General features: G+C 42.9%; 1 protein-coding gene across 6 annotated transcripts in view; it reads right to left on the bottom strand.

Moving 5' to 3' along the window:
- The window catches only part of atp8a2 (ATPase phospholipid transporting 8A2), a 49,249-nt gene that overhangs the window by 18,689 nt on the left and 7,023 nt on the right, over positions 1–23,537 (bottom strand). For 4 of the 6 annotated variants that reach the window (XM_040043902.1, XM_040043904.1, XM_040043900.1 and 1 more), the window contains 23 exons: positions 23,357–23,501; positions 19,786–19,885; positions 19,466–19,564; positions 19,315–19,360; positions 19,044–19,084; positions 17,386–17,459; positions 16,937–17,006; positions 16,557–16,684; positions 16,189–16,300; positions 15,681–15,849; positions 15,451–15,578; positions 15,284–15,361; positions 15,112–15,200; positions 14,852–14,896; positions 14,564–14,639; positions 14,284–14,472; positions 14,156–14,205; positions 13,995–14,064; positions 13,823–13,907; positions 13,518–13,657; positions 11,310–11,448; positions 10,651–10,715; positions 1,754–1,926 (listed from right to left, as the gene is read on the bottom strand). In XM_040043902.1, the coding sequence (XP_039899836.1) occupies positions 1,754–1,926; positions 10,651–10,715; positions 11,310–11,448; positions 13,518–13,657; positions 13,823–13,907; positions 13,995–14,064; positions 14,156–14,205; positions 14,284–14,472; positions 14,564–14,639; positions 14,852–14,896; positions 15,112–15,200; positions 15,284–15,361; positions 15,451–15,578; positions 15,681–15,849; positions 16,189–16,300; positions 16,557–16,684; positions 16,937–17,006; positions 17,386–17,459; positions 19,044–19,084; positions 19,315–19,360; positions 19,466–19,564; positions 19,786–19,885; positions 23,357–23,501 (2,311 nt within the window). Of the gene's footprint in view, positions 1–1,753; positions 1,927–10,650; positions 10,716–11,309; positions 11,449–13,517; positions 13,658–13,822; positions 13,908–13,994; positions 14,065–14,155; positions 14,206–14,283; positions 14,473–14,563; positions 14,640–14,851; positions 14,897–15,111; positions 15,201–15,283; positions 15,362–15,450; positions 15,579–15,680; positions 15,850–16,188; positions 16,301–16,556; positions 16,685–16,936; positions 17,007–17,385; positions 17,460–19,043; positions 19,085–19,314; positions 19,361–19,465; positions 19,565–19,785; positions 19,886–23,356; positions 23,535–23,537 lie in introns of all 6 variants that reach the window. The other 2 variants (XM_040043903.1, XM_040043901.1) reach the window with 2 other exon arrangements.

Below are 23,537 nucleotides of genomic sequence, written 5' to 3'. Positions count from 1 at the left end.
GGAGGAAGGTAGAGAGAGATGCAGGGAGAGAGGCAAGGGTATAGCAAGTAAAGGATGCAGGAAAGGAAGCTTGAGGCTGTTTGCAAGGCCTGTGAGACCTGAGTCCGGATATGGCTTGTAAGTGCAAGGAAGAGTCAATTACGTGCCTCCCGGCTAACACATGCTCACACGCACACGCACGTCTGCACTCACACACACACATGCAGAGAGACAAAAAGACGAGTGGAAACTCTTTTTTTAAACATCACAGCTGCTGCTGAGTGAAACATACCCAAAAAAGGGAACATGCTGTAAACATTCATTGAACAGACCACACTTTGTATCAATGGAAATATATAACGGTCATGACTAGGTGTGTGTGTGTCTGTGTGTGTGTTGGTGCCCATTCCAGGGGTACCGGCAGTAAGTGAGTCATGACTTTGACATTTCCAAGCAGCCTAGTGTATTACATCGTCCCTGCTGTGCAACAGGACAGGCTTTTATCGTCCTCATTCATTTGCTGACTGTGGGCAACCGGTAACCTTTGCAAACTGGCACATGTGCAGGTAATGAAGTCCTCCACATGGACACTTTATCCACAACTTAAAAACCCGCCTGTGTGAAGTGGATCTTTTTCTTAAGTGCTTGTGTATATTTTTTTTCTTTCACAGATGATTGAATTCTAATGAAGTTCATTAGATTCAAAGGAGCTGTTTGGGCATTTAAAACGTCACAGATTAATGTGTCTTTACAGCACGCAGCCTCAGAAATCACCTGAGGAGGAACAGCTGTGTTCACGCAGGTATCGACCCTGCGAACCAAATAAATCTGCGAGCACGTGTTTTAACATCTCTGGCACGAAGCGTCTGGCCTGCTTAAACAGATTTTCACTCGACCGTGCCCGTGCCAGGCCGGGCCGGGCCGGGCCAGGCCAATCACAGCTGTTTAATATCAGCCGGCTGCAGCACGACGATTGACGTCTCTGCACGCTGTAGTGTGTTTACATTTTTCTGTCTGTTCAGCTGTGGCCAGATGCATTCAGACTGATTCACATTTCCACACTAGGCAATGCAACACTAGTTGTGTCTAAGTAGAAAAGATAATGAGGTAGAAGCCTGTCTTTATATTTAGTTTTTTTCTTTTGTTGCTGCCTTTGTGTTTGGATAGTCTACATATTTGACCCCAGCTGAGTAGAGGTATTGAAATAAAGAAAACCAAAGACTTCAGGTAGAAACTTTTGCATTAAAGCAAATATAAGTTTGTGGAAAAGCTTTCATTTTTCATTCTCACACTGGGACTTTCCCATAGCAGCACAATGACGTTGTGTATCTGTAAAACAGTTTGGTACAGAGCGTCATTGTTTTCCTCACAGAAAAAAATGACTTTTTGCAGAGTAATTTGTAAACTTTGTCCAAAGTGTTACGGACAAAGCGCTGTTGAAACACACGTTTCAACAGGATTATCAGCGATCATGCCCTTTTTATGAGAAACCCATTTTTTCTAAGATTTAAACAAAGACAATCTGGCATTTCGCTTTCCATTTCTTTGATTATTTCTTTGGGCTTTTTCTGTTTGTTAGATTGGGCAGTGAAGCAGAGACAGGGAGAGATTGGGGAAAGATACACAGGTCAGAGTCAAACCCAGGCTGCTGCATTTAGAGATGAATACCTGTGATTTTATTTGTAAATTACTTCAGGCATTTATGAGTAATTGCAGATAACCAATAATACCTGTGTGTATATGTATATGCATTTGATAAATGAGCTTTCCCTACCGGCAGCAGATGACGGCTTTGCAGGACAATGCCAAATCAAGGAAGGCCTGGCGGAGCTCAAAGGACAGGGCGTATTTCAATGTCTGGCCATCGATGATCAACGCCAGCTCGTTTTCCTTCTTCAGAGACTCGCCGAGGGAGGAGCAGTGAGCTGTCAGCGTGTCACGAGTAGCCTGCAAGAGGGCAAACACACAGAAGGGAGGACTGAGTTTGCCATTAAAGTCAGCAACTAACTCATAGCTACCCTGTAACCATGAACTCACTACTAATCGCCAAACATCTTGGATCTTTATCTGCGCCATAACCAGTAATAGCTCTAAATCAGACTCGGTGTTACGCGATCTTGCTGCAGAGCTTTCAAACAACCGCATTTCCAGGTTTTTTACGTTTTTGTGGCCTCGCAAAGTAGTAAAAAAATGTAAATCGCACACATCAAAAAACACAGAGACCAATTTGTTGAAAGGTCAAAACCGCTGGCAGTAAATTGAAGACATACGCTGCATGCGCTGGTCGCGCAGTTCGCTTTCATCTGGAGAAACTATTTGCTTCTGTGTACACCAAACAATTAACAACGCCAATATAAAGTTCACAGTTGCTCTAGACTTCATCACTACATGCTGATGGTATGAAGTCCTGGAGGCATTTTCATCGTGTAATTAAATCCTAAAGCTTCTCCTCACAAAGCAGCAACAAAAGAGAGAGAGAAAGAGAGAGAGAGGCACATAACAAGAGGGGAAAAGGTAACAAAGACAGATGAGGTAAACTAATGTCGAGACGGGGCTAAATGCTTCACATGTATGTGTACATGTGTTTGTGTTAATGCCAGCTCGCCTGCAGGCCAGTAGTTTGGGGCAGTTTTGATGGAGCTCCTGATAATAGAGGAACAGGGATTAATAGAGAAAATAAACATCCCACCGGGATGTAATGAATTCCATGTGGAGAGGCAGACGTGCTACAAGCCTTCCTGCTCGCCACCACACGCACACATCCTATTGTTAACTGCGCCTTTAGCTTCCAAATAGAAGCTGATTAACCGGTGAGAAATGAATCCATAATCATCCAACAAACAGAGACGGCTAAGACAAATCAGAGTCGCAGCTCTGACTTTGTGGCGACTTGTTTTACATTCAGGATTTTGCCAGGTGGACTCGGAAAAGCGGAAAGCCAATCAAAACCACTCCAGCGTTAAACAGATGGAGCTTGAATGTTTTATCCATCAAGTGGAGCAAACAGCTCGCTAGCTCTACCTGGGGACAGTTTTGGTAGTTTTACATGTGGAATTCAGATTATTCCCGTAATAAACGAGGAATGACGTAAAATGAAATGACCTATAACAAGAAGTGTTTGTGGAAACATGAGTAACAGAGCTGAATACATGGCGAGCTGCTACACAAGACAAAAACTCTAGACACAAAAGTGCGCAAACACTTGAAGATTTGGCGCCGGTAAGAATCCGCTCGGGCCCTCGCAGCGGGTTATTGGCACCCGTCTGACCTCAGAGGATCCCGTGACTGACAGAGAGACGACCCCTCTGTCCACTGATCAGCATGCGCTAGAGACGACGCAGATAACACGCTCACATATACATGCATGTAACGCAATCATCTGAACAATGCCGCCTCTCTTCTTCTCGCCAAATAGCGATGCACACGTGCGTACCCTCGGCACACAAGCGTCCCTCCTCTCCCCAAAAATTCCCTGCTCTTGTTTTCTCAGCCTGAGGCTGTGTGTTTTTCTTTGTATGCCGGAATTCCTGTTTGCATTCACCTTTTTTTTCCCCAAACAGGGGGAAAGGAAAACAAAAGCATAATGAAAGGATTAAAGGAGATTATAGGTTGTCTGAGTTCTGAATCTAAAAGGTGGCTCTCGTGTGTGTCTGGCTGTGTGTGTGTTTGTGTGTCTGGCTGTGTCTTTGCATCTTGTTTTTAGGGGAGAAAACCATGTGTATGCATGCATGAGAGTATATGATTGCATGTAGGCACGTGTACGCATGCAGTCTGTGAAAAAGAGATGGAGACTGGACAAAAACGTTTCCCTCAGCTCATCACAGCATGAGGACAGGAAGTAAACCCCCTCTCCCTACTTCTAATGTTATATTAAAATAATTTATTACTGTTATTAAAAAAAAAGCACAACAGTCATTTATTTTTATTTTAAAAAGTCAACAATGTCTGTTTCTGATGAAAAAAAGTGACTAATTACAGCACTGTGGAAAAAATCTTGAGCCACTCCCTCATTTCTTTACGTTTTGCTTCCAAGGATCTCGGATGGAATTTTATGAAGTGGTCTTGAGCAACAGCTCTCCTGCCATGTTTTTCTTTGGACACTGGCTGCTTTTTCACTCACTTTCAGTCCAGTCCTTGAACCTAATCATTTTCTTGGGAATCGTTTTTGTTTGTTTAAGCCACTTAACACTGACCACTGACCTGTGAATCACTCAACCATAAAAAAAAGACACCCAACTCAAGGGATGAACCAGTGTTCTGTCTGCACATTTGTTCCAATTTCTTTCTTTGAATCTCTGAAAAATAACAAAATAACACACTTTGACAGGCACAAAATAGCATTTTTAAACAAACAAGGTGATTCACAGGTCAGGACAGTACAACAGTGTGTGTTTACAGGCCAGCGGGGATGGAGATCTTATTAAAAACTACTGAAGTTACGAACACAGAAAACTACCATCAGAATTTGATCTACCATGTAATATCATCTGGAAAACATCTGATCTACAACAACTTCATTTTAATGATCACAAACACACTGCCAATGCAGTTAAACCATGCCTTGATATAAAAAACACAATGAAACACTATCAGTCATGGATCGGCCTCCCCAGAACTCAGCATTATTGAAGCAGTGTTGGATCATTTTCACAGAAAACAAAAGGCAGCCAAAATCCAAAGCAGAGCTTTGAAGGTCCTTTAAAAAACCTGGAGAACTATTCCTGAAGTCTACATGAAGAAATGACGAGAAAGCTTCCAAAGACAGTTCAGGCTGCGTTGGAAAATAAAGGTGGTCATAGCAAATATCGACTTTCAAGCTCATTAGAATTGTACAACCTCTAGTTTTGCCTTATATACTGTGTCTCCATGTATGTTTGCATGTTTCAATAAATCACTGCGCGTCTCTCCTGTTTCCTCTCCCTGAGCCACCCCTCAAAACGTTTGCACAGTTCTGTCACTATATTAGATATAAATTGCACAGATTTCTGTCTAATCAGCACTATCAGACTCACTGCCTTTGCTGTACATATGGATCATGCTTACTGCACGAGGTCCATTCTGAGCCAGGGGTGGACAGGCACAATGCAAAGTAAAACACCAACCAATGACGTCTTGCAGAACGGTTTGTGGGCTTGATTTTTGAGGATTTCCTCAACATGACATGATCGAATGTGTTTGGAGACAGTCTACATTTTCTCATTCATGTTCCAGTTTACTTAGTGGAAGCAAAAACATCCAGATTATACACCGTATCTGACATTTATCATTGCCTTAACCAGATTAAGTATCAGATCATGAAGGTGGGAGGGATGGGAGGTGGTGGGGTGGGGGTGTTAAGCGTTACTAGTACAGCACATTGACTTGTCACAGCAGGTTTAGCCAACATTTCACTGGCAGTTAAAACAGGACATAATGAACAGACAGGTCCTGCAAAGAGTCGTAGAAGTTTAAAAAGGCGACTAAGGTACGGTAGCTAGCTTCTAAAGCTAAAAAGTATCCGTTTCCAGAACAGAAAGCTACAATAAAAATGTTTTCTTCCTGACTAAACATTGTTATGGATCCTTTTGAGCTGTTTTTGTGTTAAGACAATCTTCTAACACTTTCCCAAAGGAAAGAAAAAATCCTGGAGGAAAAATAATGCAATATGTTGTAGTTTCTCTATTTCTCACGCTAAAATGTTCTATCTTTGGAGACCCTGGAGGAAAAAAAGTGTAATTCTTTGATTGCACCACTTGCAAAATGACAGATCTCATTAGCAAGCATTTTAGATTCCAAACTAAATGTTTATTTTTCATATGCATCTGGTCTGGAAGAAACCAGACACTCTCTAACCTCTAAACACACACACACACTCCATGCGCACACTCTTTGCACACTATGCTCACAGGCCCTTCTGCGTGGAATTTTATCAGGTTTATATTTGGATCGCAAAATGAGCAGAATCATAGAGGCGGTTTGAGATATCGCAGGTCGCCTTCCCTTATTGCACACTTTACCGCAGACAGCGCACGCAGAAACAAACGTGCACGTCTCTCCCTTTATATAAATGAACGCAAGGAGGACGCTTGAATTTGATTCATTCCAGGCCACCTACTCCAAAGATGGCGTAATCACTCGCCCCGTCATGATAAATGTCCTTCGAGTGTAAAATATACAAAACAAAGGCGACTAAAGAGAGAAGAAGTTTAAAAAAAAAAAATACAAGGAAAGAAGGAAAGACAGAAGGCGAGGAGTGTGAAGCAGACGCAGGGGAAAACTCAAACACAGAGAGCCGCTGAGTGAAAAGAAGGCGGAGAAGGATGTGCTCGTTTTTGCAGTGCACAGTCTGTCACCGGTAAGATTTAATACACCGTTTAATTATCATATTGTGCATCTGTGCAAACATCCACATCCTCTGCTGCTGGAGCTGGAAGCACACACACACACGGGAACACATGTTAGGCTTTAACAAAAAGGCGCCTGCTGTTTAAAAACTTCTACAACCTTAAAAAAAAAAGTAAAAAACATTTAAAAGAAATGTCGGAACGACAGAGAATGCAAGTTGAGGCACAACAAAATGTGCGTGTCTGCATTTGCACGCGTGCATAAAAATGATGAATGAGCAGAAGACAGGCGTTGTTTGTTTAGGAGTTGTACTGCGGGCAGTGTGACGAGGGCCTGGGGATTGTGGGAAAGCTGGATGAAATTTATGTTCAGGACTAACAAGGTGATGAGGGCAACATGTGCCACTGCTTCTTGGGTAGACTGTGCAAAGTATGTGTGTGGATTCAAAGTCAGATGTATGGAGGTAATAAGAACGAGACTTCTCTAATGACTGCACAGAAACAGCCAGGGCAAAGATGTGTGTCAGGCTGTGTGTGTGTGGCATGTGATTTTAAGGTGACAGATGGCGCTTGTCACAGCTTCAGTGCTCGCAAACCGTTTACCCAGGAGGCATTGCTCACAGGGTTTGTTTTGATGAGGAGGAGGACCAAAAGGAGATCGCGTTACCACTCACTCATCGCCCTCACATGGTTCAAGCCAAACTCCTCGCCCCCTCTTTTTTTTCTAAGTCTCGTCCTCCGGTCGCTTCCAGATTGTCTATATCATACATAAAGTACAATAAACACACTCTCATGTTTGCGCAAAGATGGACACAGATTTTGCCGCTCTTCTTGACTCTCTGTCTAAAACACACGCACATATTTGCTGTTACAAAATCACACAGGGTGTGTGGTCAAATCCTGTGCGAAGAGAGAGCGCTGACAGATGTGGAGGCAGCAGCGCGAAGCAGACGAAACGGAGAACGGGGCTCGGTGGGGAAGAAGGGGAGAGGAGAGGGTGTCGCATCTGCTGGCCTAGATCCACTGCAAAGATCATCCTGCCTACGGATAAGAGAGGGTGTGAAAGACGTGAGACTTTTTAAAAAAAAAATGAGAATAAGCGACACAGCTTCTGCATTCACTCATGTCCAAGTCGCACTTTTGAGTTATTTTAAGTGTCAGAGAAGTGTCGCCGAAGACGGCGGTGCTTTCATCTGCGTCATTCACGACCAGAGCTCTCTGAGGCTGTCCCGATAAGAAGGCACGACTGTCATCAGCGCGCGCACTCGCATGTTTCTCGTCTTGCAAACATGTGAAGATTAATTAGATGTTTACGGGATGAGTAAACAGCGATGACAAAGGGATGTCATCCTGTGTCGTTTTTTTGCTGCGTTGCATTTACAACCACTTTAAAGTGCGTCCGTCCTGCAAACACCGCAAGCTTGAAGGCATATTTTATATCGCTACACGTGGCGCTTCATTTATGTTTCACGTCAGCCAGCTGTGACTCTTCCTGCCTATGTGTGTAAGTTGCATTTTTGACCTGCAGCCAAATGAAATGTGTTTGTTCAACCAACAAACAAGTCCATCTGAATCAAAACAGTATCTTTTTCCTTTTTTAAACTCAGACTTATGAGATTCTGCCTTTTGTCCTGACCCTGCTGCACAAGAAAGTTGGAACAAACTACAGAAGAGCCTCCCCAGAGCTGGTGAACATTTGAAATCTTGCTCAAGGACACATCAGCAGGGTGAATTGTCCCCATTAAAGTGAACGGAGGCCAAACTTTGAAGCTGAAAAATAGATTTCCTGCTATGTTGTTTTAATTTATTATCAAAAGAAAAACACTGAATCATATTGAAGATCACTTCCTGGCATGTTTCAGGTTTTACTTTGAAATATATCCAGTGGCTGCTTACGTGTTTATATCAGACTTTTTCTCCTTAGTTTTAGCTGCAATGTGATTTTATTTAATAATAATAATGGATTGGATTTATATAGCGTTTTTCAAGGCACCCAAAGCGCTTTACAATGCCACTATTCATTCACTCTCACATTCATACACTGGTGGAGGCAGCTACAGTTGTAGCCACAGCTGCCCTGGGGCAGACTGACAGAAGCGAGGCTGCCATATCGCGCCATCGGCCCCTCTGGCCAACACCAGTAGGCAAGTAGGGTAAAGTGTCTTGCCCAAGGACACAACGACCAGGACAGAGAGCCCGGGGATTGAACCGGCGACCTTCCGGTTACAGATACACTTCCCAACCCCCTGAGCCACGGTCGCCACGACCGTGGCGCCACGTTAACTCTCATGTATAGAAAAATTTAACTTCTGTATGAATACAAAGTTTTCTTTTCTGACCTGCAGCCCCACATAAAATGAACCTTTAACTTAGATGATACTGAGCCTACCTCAGCCTATTCATTATTTGTGTAGAGCAATTTTATAAGGAAGATGGGCTTAAAATTCCACTGAAAATCAGTTGCAACGGGTCTTACAGAGTGGCAGAAGGTTGATTCTCTTAATCTGGACTTCTTCTGTCTCAGCTGACTTACAGGTTTCCCCAATCCTATAAACATTACATTTGCACAATGACTGAAACCAGCCCACTGAATGAACAATGGGCTGTGAGGCCAGTTCCTTGATCATTAAAATGTAAAAATGTTCTTACGGAGTAATTAATCCAAATTTAAAGCTTTTTGGTTTGAATCATCGTCAGTATGTAGCCATAGATCGGCCTCCCCAGAGCAGAGACCTCAGCATTATTAAAGCAGTGTGGGATCATCTTGACAGAAAACAGAACGAAAGGCAGCCAACATCTGAAGAAGAGCTTTGAATGTCCTTCAAGAAGCCTGGAGAACTATTCCTGAAGACTACTTAAAGAATTTACAAGAAAGCTGTTTAAGAGAGTTCAGACTGTGTTGAAAAATTAAGGTGGTCACACCAAATATTAACCTTTAAGCTTGTTAGAACTGTACAAACTCCTTCCTTTATTTACTATATTTCCATGTATAAATGCACATGTTTTAAGAAATCGCTGCACTAATTTCCAATTTTCCTAGCCCTAAAAAACCTTTTGATAATTACATTTAGTCCAAGTGAAAGTTCAGTTCTCTAAGATGGAGTACCACAAACCCATCAGGCTTGAAACTGTACACGATCAGCGTGGGAGACAGTCTGCTAAAATATATTTTACAAACCAGTTTAGGATTGATCCGCTTACAGCGCTAAGATTAGTTTTCACCCTTTTGTCCTAATAGGCAATTCCCAGTGTAGAGTACCCTCGTTACCTTAACGTTAAATGCTTACCCCATCAAATTCAATTGATTTAGCATCTAAGTGGCCTGCATGTTATCTGACCAGCAGTTCCCCCAAATCTAAGAGCTTTCAGACATCACTTTGCTAATTTTGACAGAGTAAAGTTTACCAGTCAGAGCTTTACAATTCAGCATAATGCAAGAATCCAAAACAATTAAAAGTGCACAGCTTTACACTTAAATTCATAATCGTCACCAACAATAAAATCCATTCAGACCAGTAAACCATATTATGGAGGGATCATGCCGGAGACAAATCCAATTACTCTACAAACCCACAGTCCAGGAAACACACCATCTGCACACTGACTTATATGAGGCTAGAAAATTCTGAATGTAAACACAGAGATCTCTTTATGAATGTTTACCACACAATACACACATATAAACAAATAAACTAATACAAGGGCACACACAGATTGCTTAAACTTGAAATTTACGAGTCATAATCTCCCGTGTCTTCCATAAAAACAAACCGAGTAATGGTGATTATATTTGTGCGAGCGCACACGTGGGACTCAGGGAGACTGTCTGAAAGACAGGGACACATGACAGCAATCAAGCCACTTAGGTGAAGCAGTCACACAAGGAGGTTGAATGCAAAGAACACATAACTGGGGTTAGAAAATCTAATCGAGAGTAAAGGAACGTCTCAGATCTCAAAATAGCAACAGGATCATAAAGTGACTGAACACATCAGCTTTGTTCATTCTTCTGGGATTTAGCTTGAAATAGGAAATGATAAAAGAAGGAGAGACCACTGTAAGAGCACTGAAAGCGCTGTATGTGGAAGAGACCGAGGGGCAAAGAAGCGATAGCGCAGTGTTCGTCTCTTTTCATCCCTTTCTCCAAAGAGGACACCAGAGACTTTAATTACCTGCACCTGTGAACACACAAAGAGCCCCACCCACCGATCTTGGCTGCAGACCACACCCTTGTTCCCACGGTAACCTTCTTAAGACCCCCACTATCTCCTAAAAGTCAACAAAAAGTCTCAACGCTGTACAAAGTATCCAGAGGCACGAAGGAGGAGGAAGAGGCCTGCCTACTCACGTCCAGCGAGTCCTCGTTGACGATGATGAGGGACATGCCGTGTGTCACCAGGCGACAGGAGTAACCTGAGAAACAGAAACAGATAAGTGGAGGGTAGAGGAGGAGGAGGAGGGGAGGAAAAGAGATTAAGTTTTCTCAAACCCAAAACACAGGTGAAAAACTCGACACAGTCCTGGCTCACACACACACACACCAATAGGAGTTCCTTCACCAGCCTGTGACCAGCCTTATTTCCCTGCAGTAAATCAGGAAATCAACGCTCATACACACTTTGACAAGATGATCTGCGCCATCTCTGAGGATGCCCCAGCTTTTAAACTTGGAGCGACAAGTGTCAGCTCACATTTTCCTCTTCCCGTCATTGTTTTTTTGGACGTCTGCCACCAACTTCCTCCGCGACTGCCAAGACACTAAACCCACTCATGTCACCGCAGTCCCCCAGACGGTGGCTACACTGGTCGCAGGCACTTTCCACTTAGAGATTGGAGGCATCTCAGGCATCTCACAGCCCGCATAATGCCTGCTATTCTTCCAGCCATGATTTCATTAACTCCACAATACATTCAGTTTGCTACGCTGTTGCACATGAAACTGCAGCAGCAAGTTTACTTGCTAAAAGCAACATTTTACCCTCACATTGTTATTTAAGCGTCTCTCACCTATATTGATGGCAGTCTCCTGCTTGTCTCCAGTGAGGACCCAGATCTTGATATCAGCCCTCATCAGAGTGGCAATTGTTTCTGGCACGCCAGCCTGGAGACGGTCCTCGATGGCTGTGGCACCCAACAGCATTAAGTTCTGTTAGAGGAGCAGAGGAGCGTGAAAGAGATGCAGACATATTCTGTTAAAAAGAAATAAAGTTAGACTAAAAGAGAGGGAACAAAACATAGCACAGAATACTTAACGAGGTTTTAAAAACAATCATATTTAGGCCAGAAATAGACATCACCAGAGTGTATGTGAGGGCTCTTTTTCCCCAGACGGCATCATCCACGTCTAATTTGAGGGCGAGCGCGATGCCAGCGGATTCGGTTCAGCTCACTTTAGATTTCTGTACCAACTTTGTTTCTCCATGCCAAGACATAACCCTCCCCCCGCTTTAATTTGTTCAGCATTTATATGCACGTGTACCCTCATTAGACACACTCGGACATACACAAACACATGCACAGACACACAAGTTAACACTAATGTGTTGTTGACTCCAGTTTTATGGGGCTTTTGGCATGCTGGTGAAGGTAATTACCCTTGCGGTCTTCCAGTCAAACCTAACCCCCTCCTCTTGCTTCCTCTTTCTTTCTTTCTTTTAATTTCTTCACTTACTTTTCTCACCTTGCCTCTCTCCTCTAAAACCTTGATTTCCCCACCAAACAATTCACTGCTCTACTGTTAATCCCCATATCCTCTTATTTATCCTTTTTTTTAAACCAAAACAGCAATTCACTTTCACTATGTTCTACCTGTGAGCACAGACTATCACATCAGACTAAATCATGATTATTTTTTAAATGCCTTAAGAGGCGACTTCAACTGTGTTTTCCAAATTAAAAAAAAACAACAAACATAATGAATACCTAAAGAAATGGCACCAGCTCCAGTCCCAAGCGTGGCCCTAAATGGAGCCACTCTGCCACCTGCTGGCCACCAAGCAGCATTTCGTTCTCTGCATGAGTGAATCACACTGTGCATTTATCAGATCAATACTTCCATGTCTCCTCAATCTGACTGTATTTTTATTCTGTTTATTGTTAGCTTACCTCAGTTTTTCAGCCTTTTCCAAATATTTTGCTTACAATCTTTCAGCCACGGTGCAACTAAAAGGATCAAAGCCTCAGAGTTTGTTCAGACGAGCAACACTTCAAGCTGCACTGTGTCATACGGACTAGCGTGCCTCACTCTCCTCACGTCATATCCCAAACATGCCCTCCCAAATTAGCAGTCTATTTAAGCTTCAAAATGTGTCATCTCTCCCTCTGACATGTCAGCACCACTGCTGCTGCCCTGCATTGCTGCCTGCTGTTTTGACCACTCCACCACGCCAACATCCATCTGTAGGCTCCGGGCGGGTGGGGGTGGGGGTGGGGGGATTGCTCATCAGTCTCCAGTTTTACGTGTAGCATATTTGTGGAGAGTGATAACCACAACCATGCTTACCAACCAGACACAAAAATACCTCGGAAAATGCAGCAGGGTGAATAACTGAGAGACAGCTGTGGTCTGAAGTTTACACACTCATCTTGGGCTTGAATGTCGTGATAATCCGGGGCTTTTAATGACTTCTTTGAACTGTTGTTTTTCCAGGGTGGAATGACTGTACACCAGACATTTTTAATGACTAAAAAAACAATAACTGGGTGTATAACCTTGAATTCATTTTGGATTTTCTCAGATCCACACAGGGTCAGAAGTAGACTGTCTTTTAACTTGACGAGACCAAGGCCCATTAACTTCTCATTAGTGATCATGACTGACTGCAACTGGTATTTTCTCTTTGGCAGCATAATTTTTTTTGTTTGACAGCACTCACTGGACTGATCAATACTCAAAGCAATGGGGAAATCCAAGGAACCTGTACATTTACATAAACTTGGAAGATCTTTGGGAGCCATTTCTAATCAACTGAGGATTCCAAGATCATCAGTTCAGACAATTGTACATAATTACAATGTACAATCTATTTAATGCCACAACTTTAACCCTACCAGTTCTGCCAAGATGATTGGTCCAATATTCAGCCAGAAGGTGAAGAAGTTTAATGTCAAAAAATATTTTCCCGGCCTTTAAGGTGTCGCGGATAAATACAACAGAATAAACCAATAGGAGGTCACCAACACACATCATTTTAGACAAAGAGATGTTGTGTTTACCTTTTCCAGCAGCTCATAACACTCCTCAAGCTTCTGAGCGCGGTCTTTGATTATGGTGCTGACACGATTATATTCCTTTAACCACTCCTGATACGCTTCTTCCTCCAGGTCCACGTACGCAAAGCACAGTGTCCTCAAGCCTGAGTGGATGGAAGGAAGATAAGCTGGTCAAAGCCTTGTTACTGAGCTGAAATAGTTGCTGTTAGCTGCAAGACATCCACCAAATGCCAACAAATTTGTGACTTAAGTCTGACTTACAGAGGAAAAGCCTTAAAAATCAAAAACTACAAAATCTACCTTCTTACCTTCAGTAGCAAACTGTTCCAAATGAGCAATTGTTAAGTCTTTGTACTGAGAAGCTTCGGTCAGACGTTCAAAAATAACATTATCCTACAAAAAAAGGAATTGACCATTAAATTAAAACCATTACCTTACATTCATTAACATCTGAATTTACTGATAATGGGATAAACGCACCGCTCCTTTGCAGTACAGCCGGAGCTTCCCATTGGGTGTCCTGACCACCACAGACATCCGTTTACGGTTACTGTAAAGACAATTTCGTTTAGTCTCAACCCAAAGCAGTCTCATATCAGCATTTTATCACTGGTTAAGAAAAACATCAACTTCAAGCTCACCTGGAAAACTCCAGCACATTCAGTAGCTCATAGCTCTTCTCTTCCCCCATCTGAAACCCACAAAAAAATGTCAGCTCCTGTCCAAAAAGTAGCTGCGACTCCAGAGACGTGTGCGGTTACACACTTACAGCTTCAATGATGACTGAATCAGGGGTCCTGGCAGTGAAGACAAAGCCCAGCCCTTTGGCTCCTTTGACCAGTGCTCCTTCGTCAGGGGACGAGGCCTGGTAGATGATCTGGTCGTCCTCCCTCTCTGGAACCACCGTGTGGCACACCGCCATCATCGTCAAGAACTCGCAGATCTGAGGTGATGTAGGCTGAACGCCCGCGAGCAAACAGAGTGAACGTGGTTATTAGCAACAGCCTCCAAGACAGCTGGCTTCAAAGAAAGAAAGAGAAAAGCCTCACATGGTCCTTCTCGATGTTCTGAATCAGAGTTGGGTCGTCAAACTCTGTGGAGTTGTGGCTGCTGGATGGCAGATTACTAAAAGACAAAAAAAAAGAATCCAAATGTATTTTATTTATTTTGTGTGTGTGTGTGTGTTGGGGGGGGGGAGGGGGGTGTCTTTGCAGGCTACAAGACATAATTTTCTGATAAAAAGCAGGTAAACATTTAGGAAAGAGTCCAACGCACAAAATGAGGAAAAAACCACTAAAAAGAGAAAGGCTGATGTTGAGGGGGAGGTGGTCACTAACCTGAAGTCGTCCATTGAACGCTCACAGTCAAGATCAGGGAAGTGGCTGCAGTAATGAATGCAGTGGAAATGCAAAAGGAATTAGTTTGAAATCAGTTGATGAATTTGATTAGTTCATCTAATTAAGCATGCACGAGATTAATCAACTGAGCAGCAGCTAATGCTAATTAAGTTTATCTAACACAGGCCGATAAGGAAATATCAGTAAGACGATCTGAGAGAAAAAGAGGTGAGAATTTATTTACAGATGCGATAACTGACCCATACGTTATCCCGGCTATGGTACACTTCTTAAAGTGCATGATGTTACAGGTCAGAGTTCCGGTCTTGTCGGAAAACAGATACTTGACCTAGAAAAAGACAGACGGTGAGTAACGAGAACAAAAGCAGGATGTTTTAGAGCAGCTCATTACGAAGAGGGCGAGGAACCGACCTGGCCCAGTTCCTCATTAAGATTAGACGTTCGCGCCATGGCTGGCGTGTCCGTTTCTGAGTAGTACATCTCCACATCCTGAGGACAAGAGCAAAAAAAACAACAAAGTGTGTAATCGACCAGTTGTAGTTTATAAGCACGCATTAAAAATGATGCACGGGTCATACCCAGTTAATAAAGAGAGCCTGTGTGAACTTCACCACCTCCAGAGTGACCAGCAGGCTGATGGGGATCAGGTTATTGTACAGGATGATGAACGTCAGTAGGTTATATGCAAAGTTCAGGGAGATGTCGCCTGAAGTCGCAGACAAAATTCCTTCATGTAATAACCCAGATTTACCCAAACATGCAAGTAATATAATGAGACTTAAGCAATCTTGACGCATTATGGTCTCACCGGCCCGGGACAGGTACCAGCAGGCTTCGTCTGTGTGTTCTCTGTTCCAGATGGCTGCGCCCACAGAGCTGACCAGTGCCATGACCAGCAGGATGCCAAACAGAACCAGGATCTGCATGTTGGTCACCCGCTCCACATTAGAGCGCTTCAGTGGCGCCTTGGTGGAGTTCTGGGAGTTGGAAAGGCTTTTGTTAGGAGCTACGTTTTACTCAATTAATTATTGTGCACAAACAGTAACAGAAATGCATAATTCAGATGACCGATTTTCAGCCATTTTTAGCAGGAGAATGCACGAGCAATCCAAAGACTGTAGCTGAAGATTAGTAACTCAATGTCTGGATGCAGTCCCGGTTAAGAATGTGTCACGGTTAACTGAAAGCTCTAAACTCGCCCAGGCAAGGATGACGAAGAGATCCTAATTAATAAACAGTTTGAAATTTGGCTTCAAATGCCGGATTTTTCATGCTTATTCACAGTTTGCTGACTTAGAACACGGCAGAGGATTTACCTGCATCAGTTTGGAGTCATGGCCAGTGTAGACAACAATTCCCACAACCCACTGCGTGTTCCTGAGCTGGGCGCCACGCAGCAGCACCTGGTCTGGACCCAGAGGGACTGGACTGAATGAAAGAGAGGTTTTTAGCCCCAAATCAGGTAAATAAATGTCGATTTCTGCAGTTTATGCAATTAATTTTTCTACTTTTAAGTTGCTTCTCAATTTTTACTTCCTAATTGTTTTTTTAATCCACAAAAAATGCGAATCACTGCATGTCTTCCGTAAGAAACCAGTGCTGGGCAAGTTTAAAAGTTCATTAAGAACAGAGCATTTGCTAGAGCTCAAACCTAAGTGACGAGGAAAAAATGTATGTCTCTCACTTCTGGTTTTCCAGCCGTAGAGTGCCAGTGAAGTCATACAGGTGTCTGTTGGGGCCTTCGCACTCCAGACGACCAGACAGTGCCATCAAATCCTCCAGGGTCTGAAACCCAGCCGTGAGTGGGAGACCCTGGAAAGCAAAGGCATGACAAATAAAGTCAAGGAGCGCTTACTGAGGCAACGGTTTATTCAGACAAAGTATGAAAAAGCAACTGCACTACTGGACTTTGTACAAAATTCTTTAAAAAATTACAAATTTGCTTTGTTTTTGCCTTTGAAAATTTAATCGGTCAATTTTCAAGTCGTCCTTTGGGGCAAAATGAGGGACATTTGAAGAGACGTCACATCCACGAGACGTACGAACGACAGACAGACAACCCACCTGTCTGATCTTCAGGTTGGTTTCTCCATCCAGGTTAGAGGTCTCAATGTAACACATGGCCTGTGGTTCACTGCAGAGAAGAGGGCAGGTTTGGATTAAAAACACTATAAAGATAAACAACAACAACAACAACAACAACAACAACAACAACAATGCACAGAAAACCATAAACTGTTATTTCTGAACATTAAACATTGCCTGCAAAGATCTGTAAATAACTATAATATTTTAAATTTAGAGTTGATAAATAATAAGCTAAATTTTTAGGAAGTAATTAAGATAAAAATGACTGATTATTATTTTTATCCATTTAACAAAAATAATAAATGAACCACAAATAAAAATAAACATTAGCAGCAGCCCTTAAAAGCAGCTTAACAGATGTTTAGAATATATTAATGAGGTACATGCAGCATGCTCACACAGACAGAGAGACACAGGACTCTGACCTGGAGGACACTATAACCATGTCAGCTGGGAGGTGCTGGCCATTAGTCACCTTCACTATATCTCCTACTGCCACCTTGTGGCCAGGACGCAGCAGTGCAACAGCATGAGGCAGGGAAGAAGAGGGGCATTGAGGCAGAGGGTAACAGAGAACAGGAGGGGTAAGAGATGAAGACAGAGAGGAAACAATGGGCAGGTTAATAATATGTGACCAGCAGAGGATGCAGCCAAATAAAAAAGACGAGTTTGAAGTTTTATGCGATTCATGAGCAAGAAAGAAGAAAAGAGAAGGAACACTTTTGTCTTGTTAAGTGTTCCAGTAAATTCTGCAGCTGATTTAAAAGTATATACACATTACAATTCCTAAAGAAAGTCCTCGTGTAGCTGAGAAGTTTCCCCAAATGACCCAATTCCAAAAAAAGGAATGCATGATAACTTCAGAGAACCAAGGTCAGAGCAAAGCATGTGGAGCTGACTTTATAACTGTAGACAGTCATGCTAAAACACTGCCAGTTTGCTACATCAGGCACTGCAGAAACTACGCAAGTGTTTCAGGCTGTCGGTTCCCCTCGGATCAGCGGCCGGAAACTTGTTTTCCAAGTACACAGGAAGGGGGGAGGTAAGCTTCGCTTCAAGAAATGTGACAATCTTGGGTAGGATGTAAACTGTGACACTGCCAATTCCTACACAATCAAAAAAACAAAACTACTGTACTGACCCTGCATCTTATTATAATCACGTATGAAGGGCAAGGTCGACTTTTTTAAAGAATCCCTCGGACTTTCATTAATAGAAAGAAAAGCAAAAACTCTTCCAAAAACAGATTTTATGATCTAGCGAACCCAAAGTTGCTGAAAAGTTATTTAAGGGCTTGAAGGGCGACTGAATCAAATTCCTGCACCTGTCGTGTCACTGTGAAACAATGGGGCTTAATTTCTGCTGTAGACGTCTGTCATCCGCATAACGAGGGCTCAAATTTGATTTGACTTGACCTGCTGAAGAAAGACTGTGCACAGCTGGACTCAGTTAATGGGCATGTCCGCTAAGAACATTCACAACCCTGCAGAAATGACAAAAAAGACTGGAAGGAAAAAGCTTTGTGTGAGCGGGTTATACACTCACTCGGTTCAATGAACTGCAAACCACCGGAGAAAACGCAACTATTCAACAAAAAAGATGCGCCTGTTTGAAATACTGGACAAATTAATCCCCTGAAGAACAATTAGATGCGCTTGTTATCTGATCATGAAACGTGACTACTAATAGGACAAGCATGTTTTGCCTGTCAAGGATCCAAAGTACTCATAGGACAGTCTATTGAACAAATAAAGAATAGGTGTGGGAAACGGTGGAATAAGTCCACATTAAAAGCCATCTCTTAGCTCTAACGGACATAATCAGATGTACTAACTGTTATTTTTTATCATCTCATGAGGGTTACTGCTCTTGCTTTGAAGTATTTCATTCCGAAGCGTTCACTTTTTGTTTCTTTTGCATGCTTTTCTACAATACCTGAAATTCATTCAGTACAGTAAGAGAGTTTCTCATACTTCTTTCAACGTTATTTGACGTCGCTCGTGGCAATGAAACAGGCTAATCAGTGTCGTGAAACAGCAAGAGAGATAAGTCAGAGCACGAGAGTCGAAGAATGTGACGATACCTGTTTCCAGATAAATGTCTGCCAGGCTCCGCTCCGCAGCACTGAGAGACAAGGACAACACAGCCATCAGTCAGCCTATAGAGCAGCTCTCATGCAGTATTCATAGCCACTAAACATTTGTCTGGGGCACGGCGGCCTGCGCTATAATGACTGATAGACAACAGCCATTCACCCTGACATGAAAGGAAAACAAAGCCCACGCAAATACACACACACACACGAGCACTCTCATGAAAAACTGAAAGCACATTAACAAGCACATGCGTGATACCTGTTGTCTTCTTCTTGTTGACCGTGTTGTCTGCTTTATGCCTTTTCTGTGGCGAGATGAACGACGATTAAGTTAGCCCCACAACGCATCACTTTTCCAGTTTATGAATGAGTTAAAAGCTGGCTTCTACCCACGCTATGGTGATACTCACATAGTCCTCTATGATCTCTTTGATCCCAGCCACTGTGAGAATGAAGATAAGCGGGACGAGCGTGGTGTAGCGACCGGTCGGTGACACATCGGGGATTTGCTAATGAGGGAGAAAGAGAGAAATTGATGCTGATAGAGCTGATCGCAAAGAGAAGAAATGCCATTTCATAACACCGCATTTCCCTTAAAGGTGGACTTTTGCACACTCTGACATGCGATGAAATAGGCTTTGCAGGACGGAGCATCTAAAGGCTGGGCTGAGTGCAGAAATCAAACAAACAGTTCGCTGAGCAAACAGCGCTGGCAGCTGCTGGGGTTTACCTGCATGAGTGCGATGAACAGGAAGAAGGCATTGGCAGCACGTCGGATCTGCTCGTACAGAAAGCGCGGCAGAAAGGTGAGAATCCCATACTTTGTGGTGCTGTAGAAGAAGACAGTGAGAACAAAAGAAAGACAAAAAGAGAAAGTTGTTTACGTTCAAAGAGATGCCGGAAAAGTCAGGTAAAGGTTTAGCAAAGCTGGGACTTCATGCATAAATTGTGAGCTAATGATTTTTTTTTTCCTCACTCAGGGAATGCTTGAGTAGCATTACCTTAAAGGCTGAATAACAAAGAAGTCCATTTGGGTTTTAATATTGCAGCACTTGAAAATCTCTTACAAACACTAAATTGTGCTCAGAGAGTGCAAAACAGAGCCATTACGTCCTGCAGACACACAACCCTCTCTATAAATAGGCCAAGACGTTTAATCCAACACTAAATTTAGACCCCAAAATACCCCAAAACAGCGCAAAGAAGCCTTGGCAACCTTTTTGTCAGTCATCTGTATTGATCAGACACCTGTATCGATTAGTGTTGTTATAGCCAGGAGCTACAGTAAGAGCTTTCAGATGAGCTAAAAATAAGAAGTCAACCTTCAAGTCAAGGCCTGCCTTGTTTTTGTGTTGTTTTCTTTTTTCCCCCCGTGCAGCCTGAGTGAACAGTAAGAGCCTCCGCTTCCGACTGCATAATGGACAGTGTGCGTTAGCGTGCGTGAGGGCATAGATTGCATGCAGCAAATGGCAAAACACACTCCTCTATCACAATTCAGAATCTCCTTGGAGATGAACCCAAAACTGCTTTCGCCATCTGCCTTACACTCAGACACAGAACGATAAAGGCCGGGATGTTACACACACACCAAAAAACTAAAAAGACAGAAGCCCAACAGATGCTTTTCAGTCACACTGTTACACACTGTCCTCCGGGTACAGCCACACTAATGCATTTTTGCGTAACTTTTGTAGTGTTTTGCAACTTCTAAAACACCCAAAAGGGTAGTAGAGACATTTGAAAATCCTGTTTATCCAGTTTTAACTTAAACAAAATTAAAACTGCGTCTTAGTTTGGACAGAAATGGAGACTTTTTGGATGCAAACACCTACAGTCGCGTTTTAATTGGATTCTATCCATCGCCATAATTAAGTCAAAACACATCTAGCTAAGCCCACATGTGATCCTTTTCACGTGGGTACTCCTTTTTCCACTGCGCTACGATCCTTTGGCGATGGATAACGCCCCCCAGTACCTCTCTTAAAAATGTCGCCATACTTGCTTTGCAATTACTTTTTTTCCCCCTGCTGTCATGACAACCATATACTCGCTTGATACTTTCAGTAAGAGTACCACCTGATGGTCGATCCAAGTAAAGAAGTCTTGTTGGCACTGTAGTTCTTCTCCTGCAGTTTTGTGTACAAGCAACCAACTGTCTGCTTTCTGTTTTCACTGTGACTCACATGCCCAGTGTACGTGACTGTTTCTGAACCTGCACTAAAACAACTTTGATTTTATAATATGAAAACCTGTTTGTGTGACATATTCAGAACTTGAGTCTAACCCAGATGCTCTGGTTACATCAGAGTCAATGAAGCTACACCGATGATCGAGCAGATAAGGTAGCCTCAATCTAACCACAGACAAGTGATACCAGATGCCACAAAGAGCAAGACCCCGGCTTCCAGTGCTTTAACAAAAAAAAAAAAAAGGAAAAAAAAAGATAGAAAACAACCCAAAACTTCTGCCGGTGTTATTTTTTTATAGCATAAATGTCCAACTTGCTGGTGGGGTTAACAGCTGTCAGCTGCAGGGGTGATGCTCTCCTGCAGTTGTGTGGCTTTGACATGTTTTTATAAAAAACAGACTGAGTTCTTCATGCATTAAGAACTGGGCCGAGGTCAGAGAAGAGTCATTGATATAATGGGAAGAACATGAGTTATGCACATGTTACTTTGTGCTTAATGGCAATGTGCTATGAAAACAACAACATGTACAAAAAGGAAGCGATGGATCTGGGAAATTGGAGAAGAGATGAGTTGAGTATATAGATAAAAGCTACAAGGCTTTAATCTCCGCCCCCGTAAAAAAAAAAATCAATAGTGCTATTGAACTTTTAAAACACAAACTGAAGATTTACAGGAACACGGAGACATCAAAGGCCATGCCTCTGGAGCCAGAGTGCTCCCGCCTCTCCAATCACCATGCAGTGGGGGCAACACGCCATGCATGATCCAATCAGAGGAGCAAGGGAGCAACCACCTTAATCTTCTTTGTAGAGCTGAATTGGGCTCTTTTTAAAAGTGGAGCTGACTCTCCCGACAATGACGGCAAGTCCACTGAATGCTCGCTGCGCAGCGTCGAGCCTTTCGCTCACAGACCGCGAACCCTGGTCTCCTCATGGCACCGGCCTCAGTTACAACATGCAAACAGCAACAAGAGCCAAATTTCACTGGTGTCTGCCTGAATCAGACTTGACTGAGTTTCTATTTATTACCACAGCTGAGCCAGTAAAGTATTCTAATGACAGCTGGGACAATAAGAGATTGATAAAAGAGACTCTTTGTCGCAGCACATGCTGTTTGGCTCGGCCCGTGAACCTTACTTACGACAGATTATTACATATGTTGGCCGCAGAAGCACCGGGGACCACCAAAACACTAGGTGAATCTTTTGTAGTCCCCACAGCTACGATCTTTGACTGAGTCATGAGAGATAAGAGTGGACAGCTTTGATCCTCAGTGAAATCTAATCAGCACAAGCACAGTAGACACTGTGACAACAGTGGAACAGAAAAAGAAATCTTCTTCTAAATTTTCTTTCTAACACGTATCTTTATTTTGATTAACATCCAAAATTATTCATGAGGACGTATACTGATTAAATCTTTTTCCACTGAGATCTTCCTGCGTCCTTTAGGCAGTGGACATATGTTCAGCCTTTAGACTGCTGCAGAGATACAAACAAGCTTTTTAATAGGTGAGTTATTAAACTGGCTTGTCAATAGATGTCCACCCCTAATAGTATTCTAAAAAAGTAAAACATTCAGTGTGATTTCATCAAAACTAAAACAAAGAGAGCTATTACAAGAGGACAATAAACTAAGTCTCACTTGTCCAAAGACTACTCTGCAGAAGAAGAGAGGGTACTTCACCCTGACAATGTTGGTCTAAAGCCCCTGTGAGCAAATGGTGTCCTTTAGTACGACACCAGATATCTACACTCTGGTTGTGTGCTTTCACTTGAAATGGTACATGCACAAAAAAAATGTAGGCGTACTAAAGATGGGTCAGCAATAATAAGATGAGTGCAAACAAACAATTAAAAATCTGCACAAAAGTCAGTCTGACCGACTTATGAGGTGTGCAACGGTTTGAAGTGCTTTTTTTTTTTTTTTTACAGCAACAAAAAAAAGTTTTCAATTATTTTGGGTAAAATCCTCCCGCCTCTCTCTCTCTCTGCTGACAGCTAGTCAGGAAGCACAGTCCTCTATTCCTAAAAAAAAAAAGCAGTGCGTAAAACCACAGGGCACGCAAGGCATGCTTTGTAGCAAAAGTTAAAAGCTCGGGAGTGACGCCTACCTGACATGGTTGTCGCAGAACTTGGTATTCTGAGGCCGGTTGAGAAGCACCGTCCGCGCCGAGGCGTCTACGGGATCCGCATGGGAAGTGGTCCCGGACATCTCATCATCTGCCTTGCGGTAACCGGCGGACGAGCAAGCAGGTCCTGCACCGTTGGATTGATGGGAGAGAGGCGAGGCTG

This window comes from Simochromis diagramma, unplaced genomic scaffold, assembly GCF_900408965.1.
Source record: "Simochromis diagramma unplaced genomic scaffold, fSimDia1.1 OVJJ01000602.1, whole genome shotgun sequence".
Classification (NCBI taxonomy): domain Eukaryota; kingdom Metazoa; phylum Chordata; class Actinopteri; order Cichliformes; family Cichlidae; genus Simochromis; species Simochromis diagramma.
Note: the sequence above shows the minus strand (reverse complement) of the source record. Positions and strands in the feature narration are given on the sequence as shown.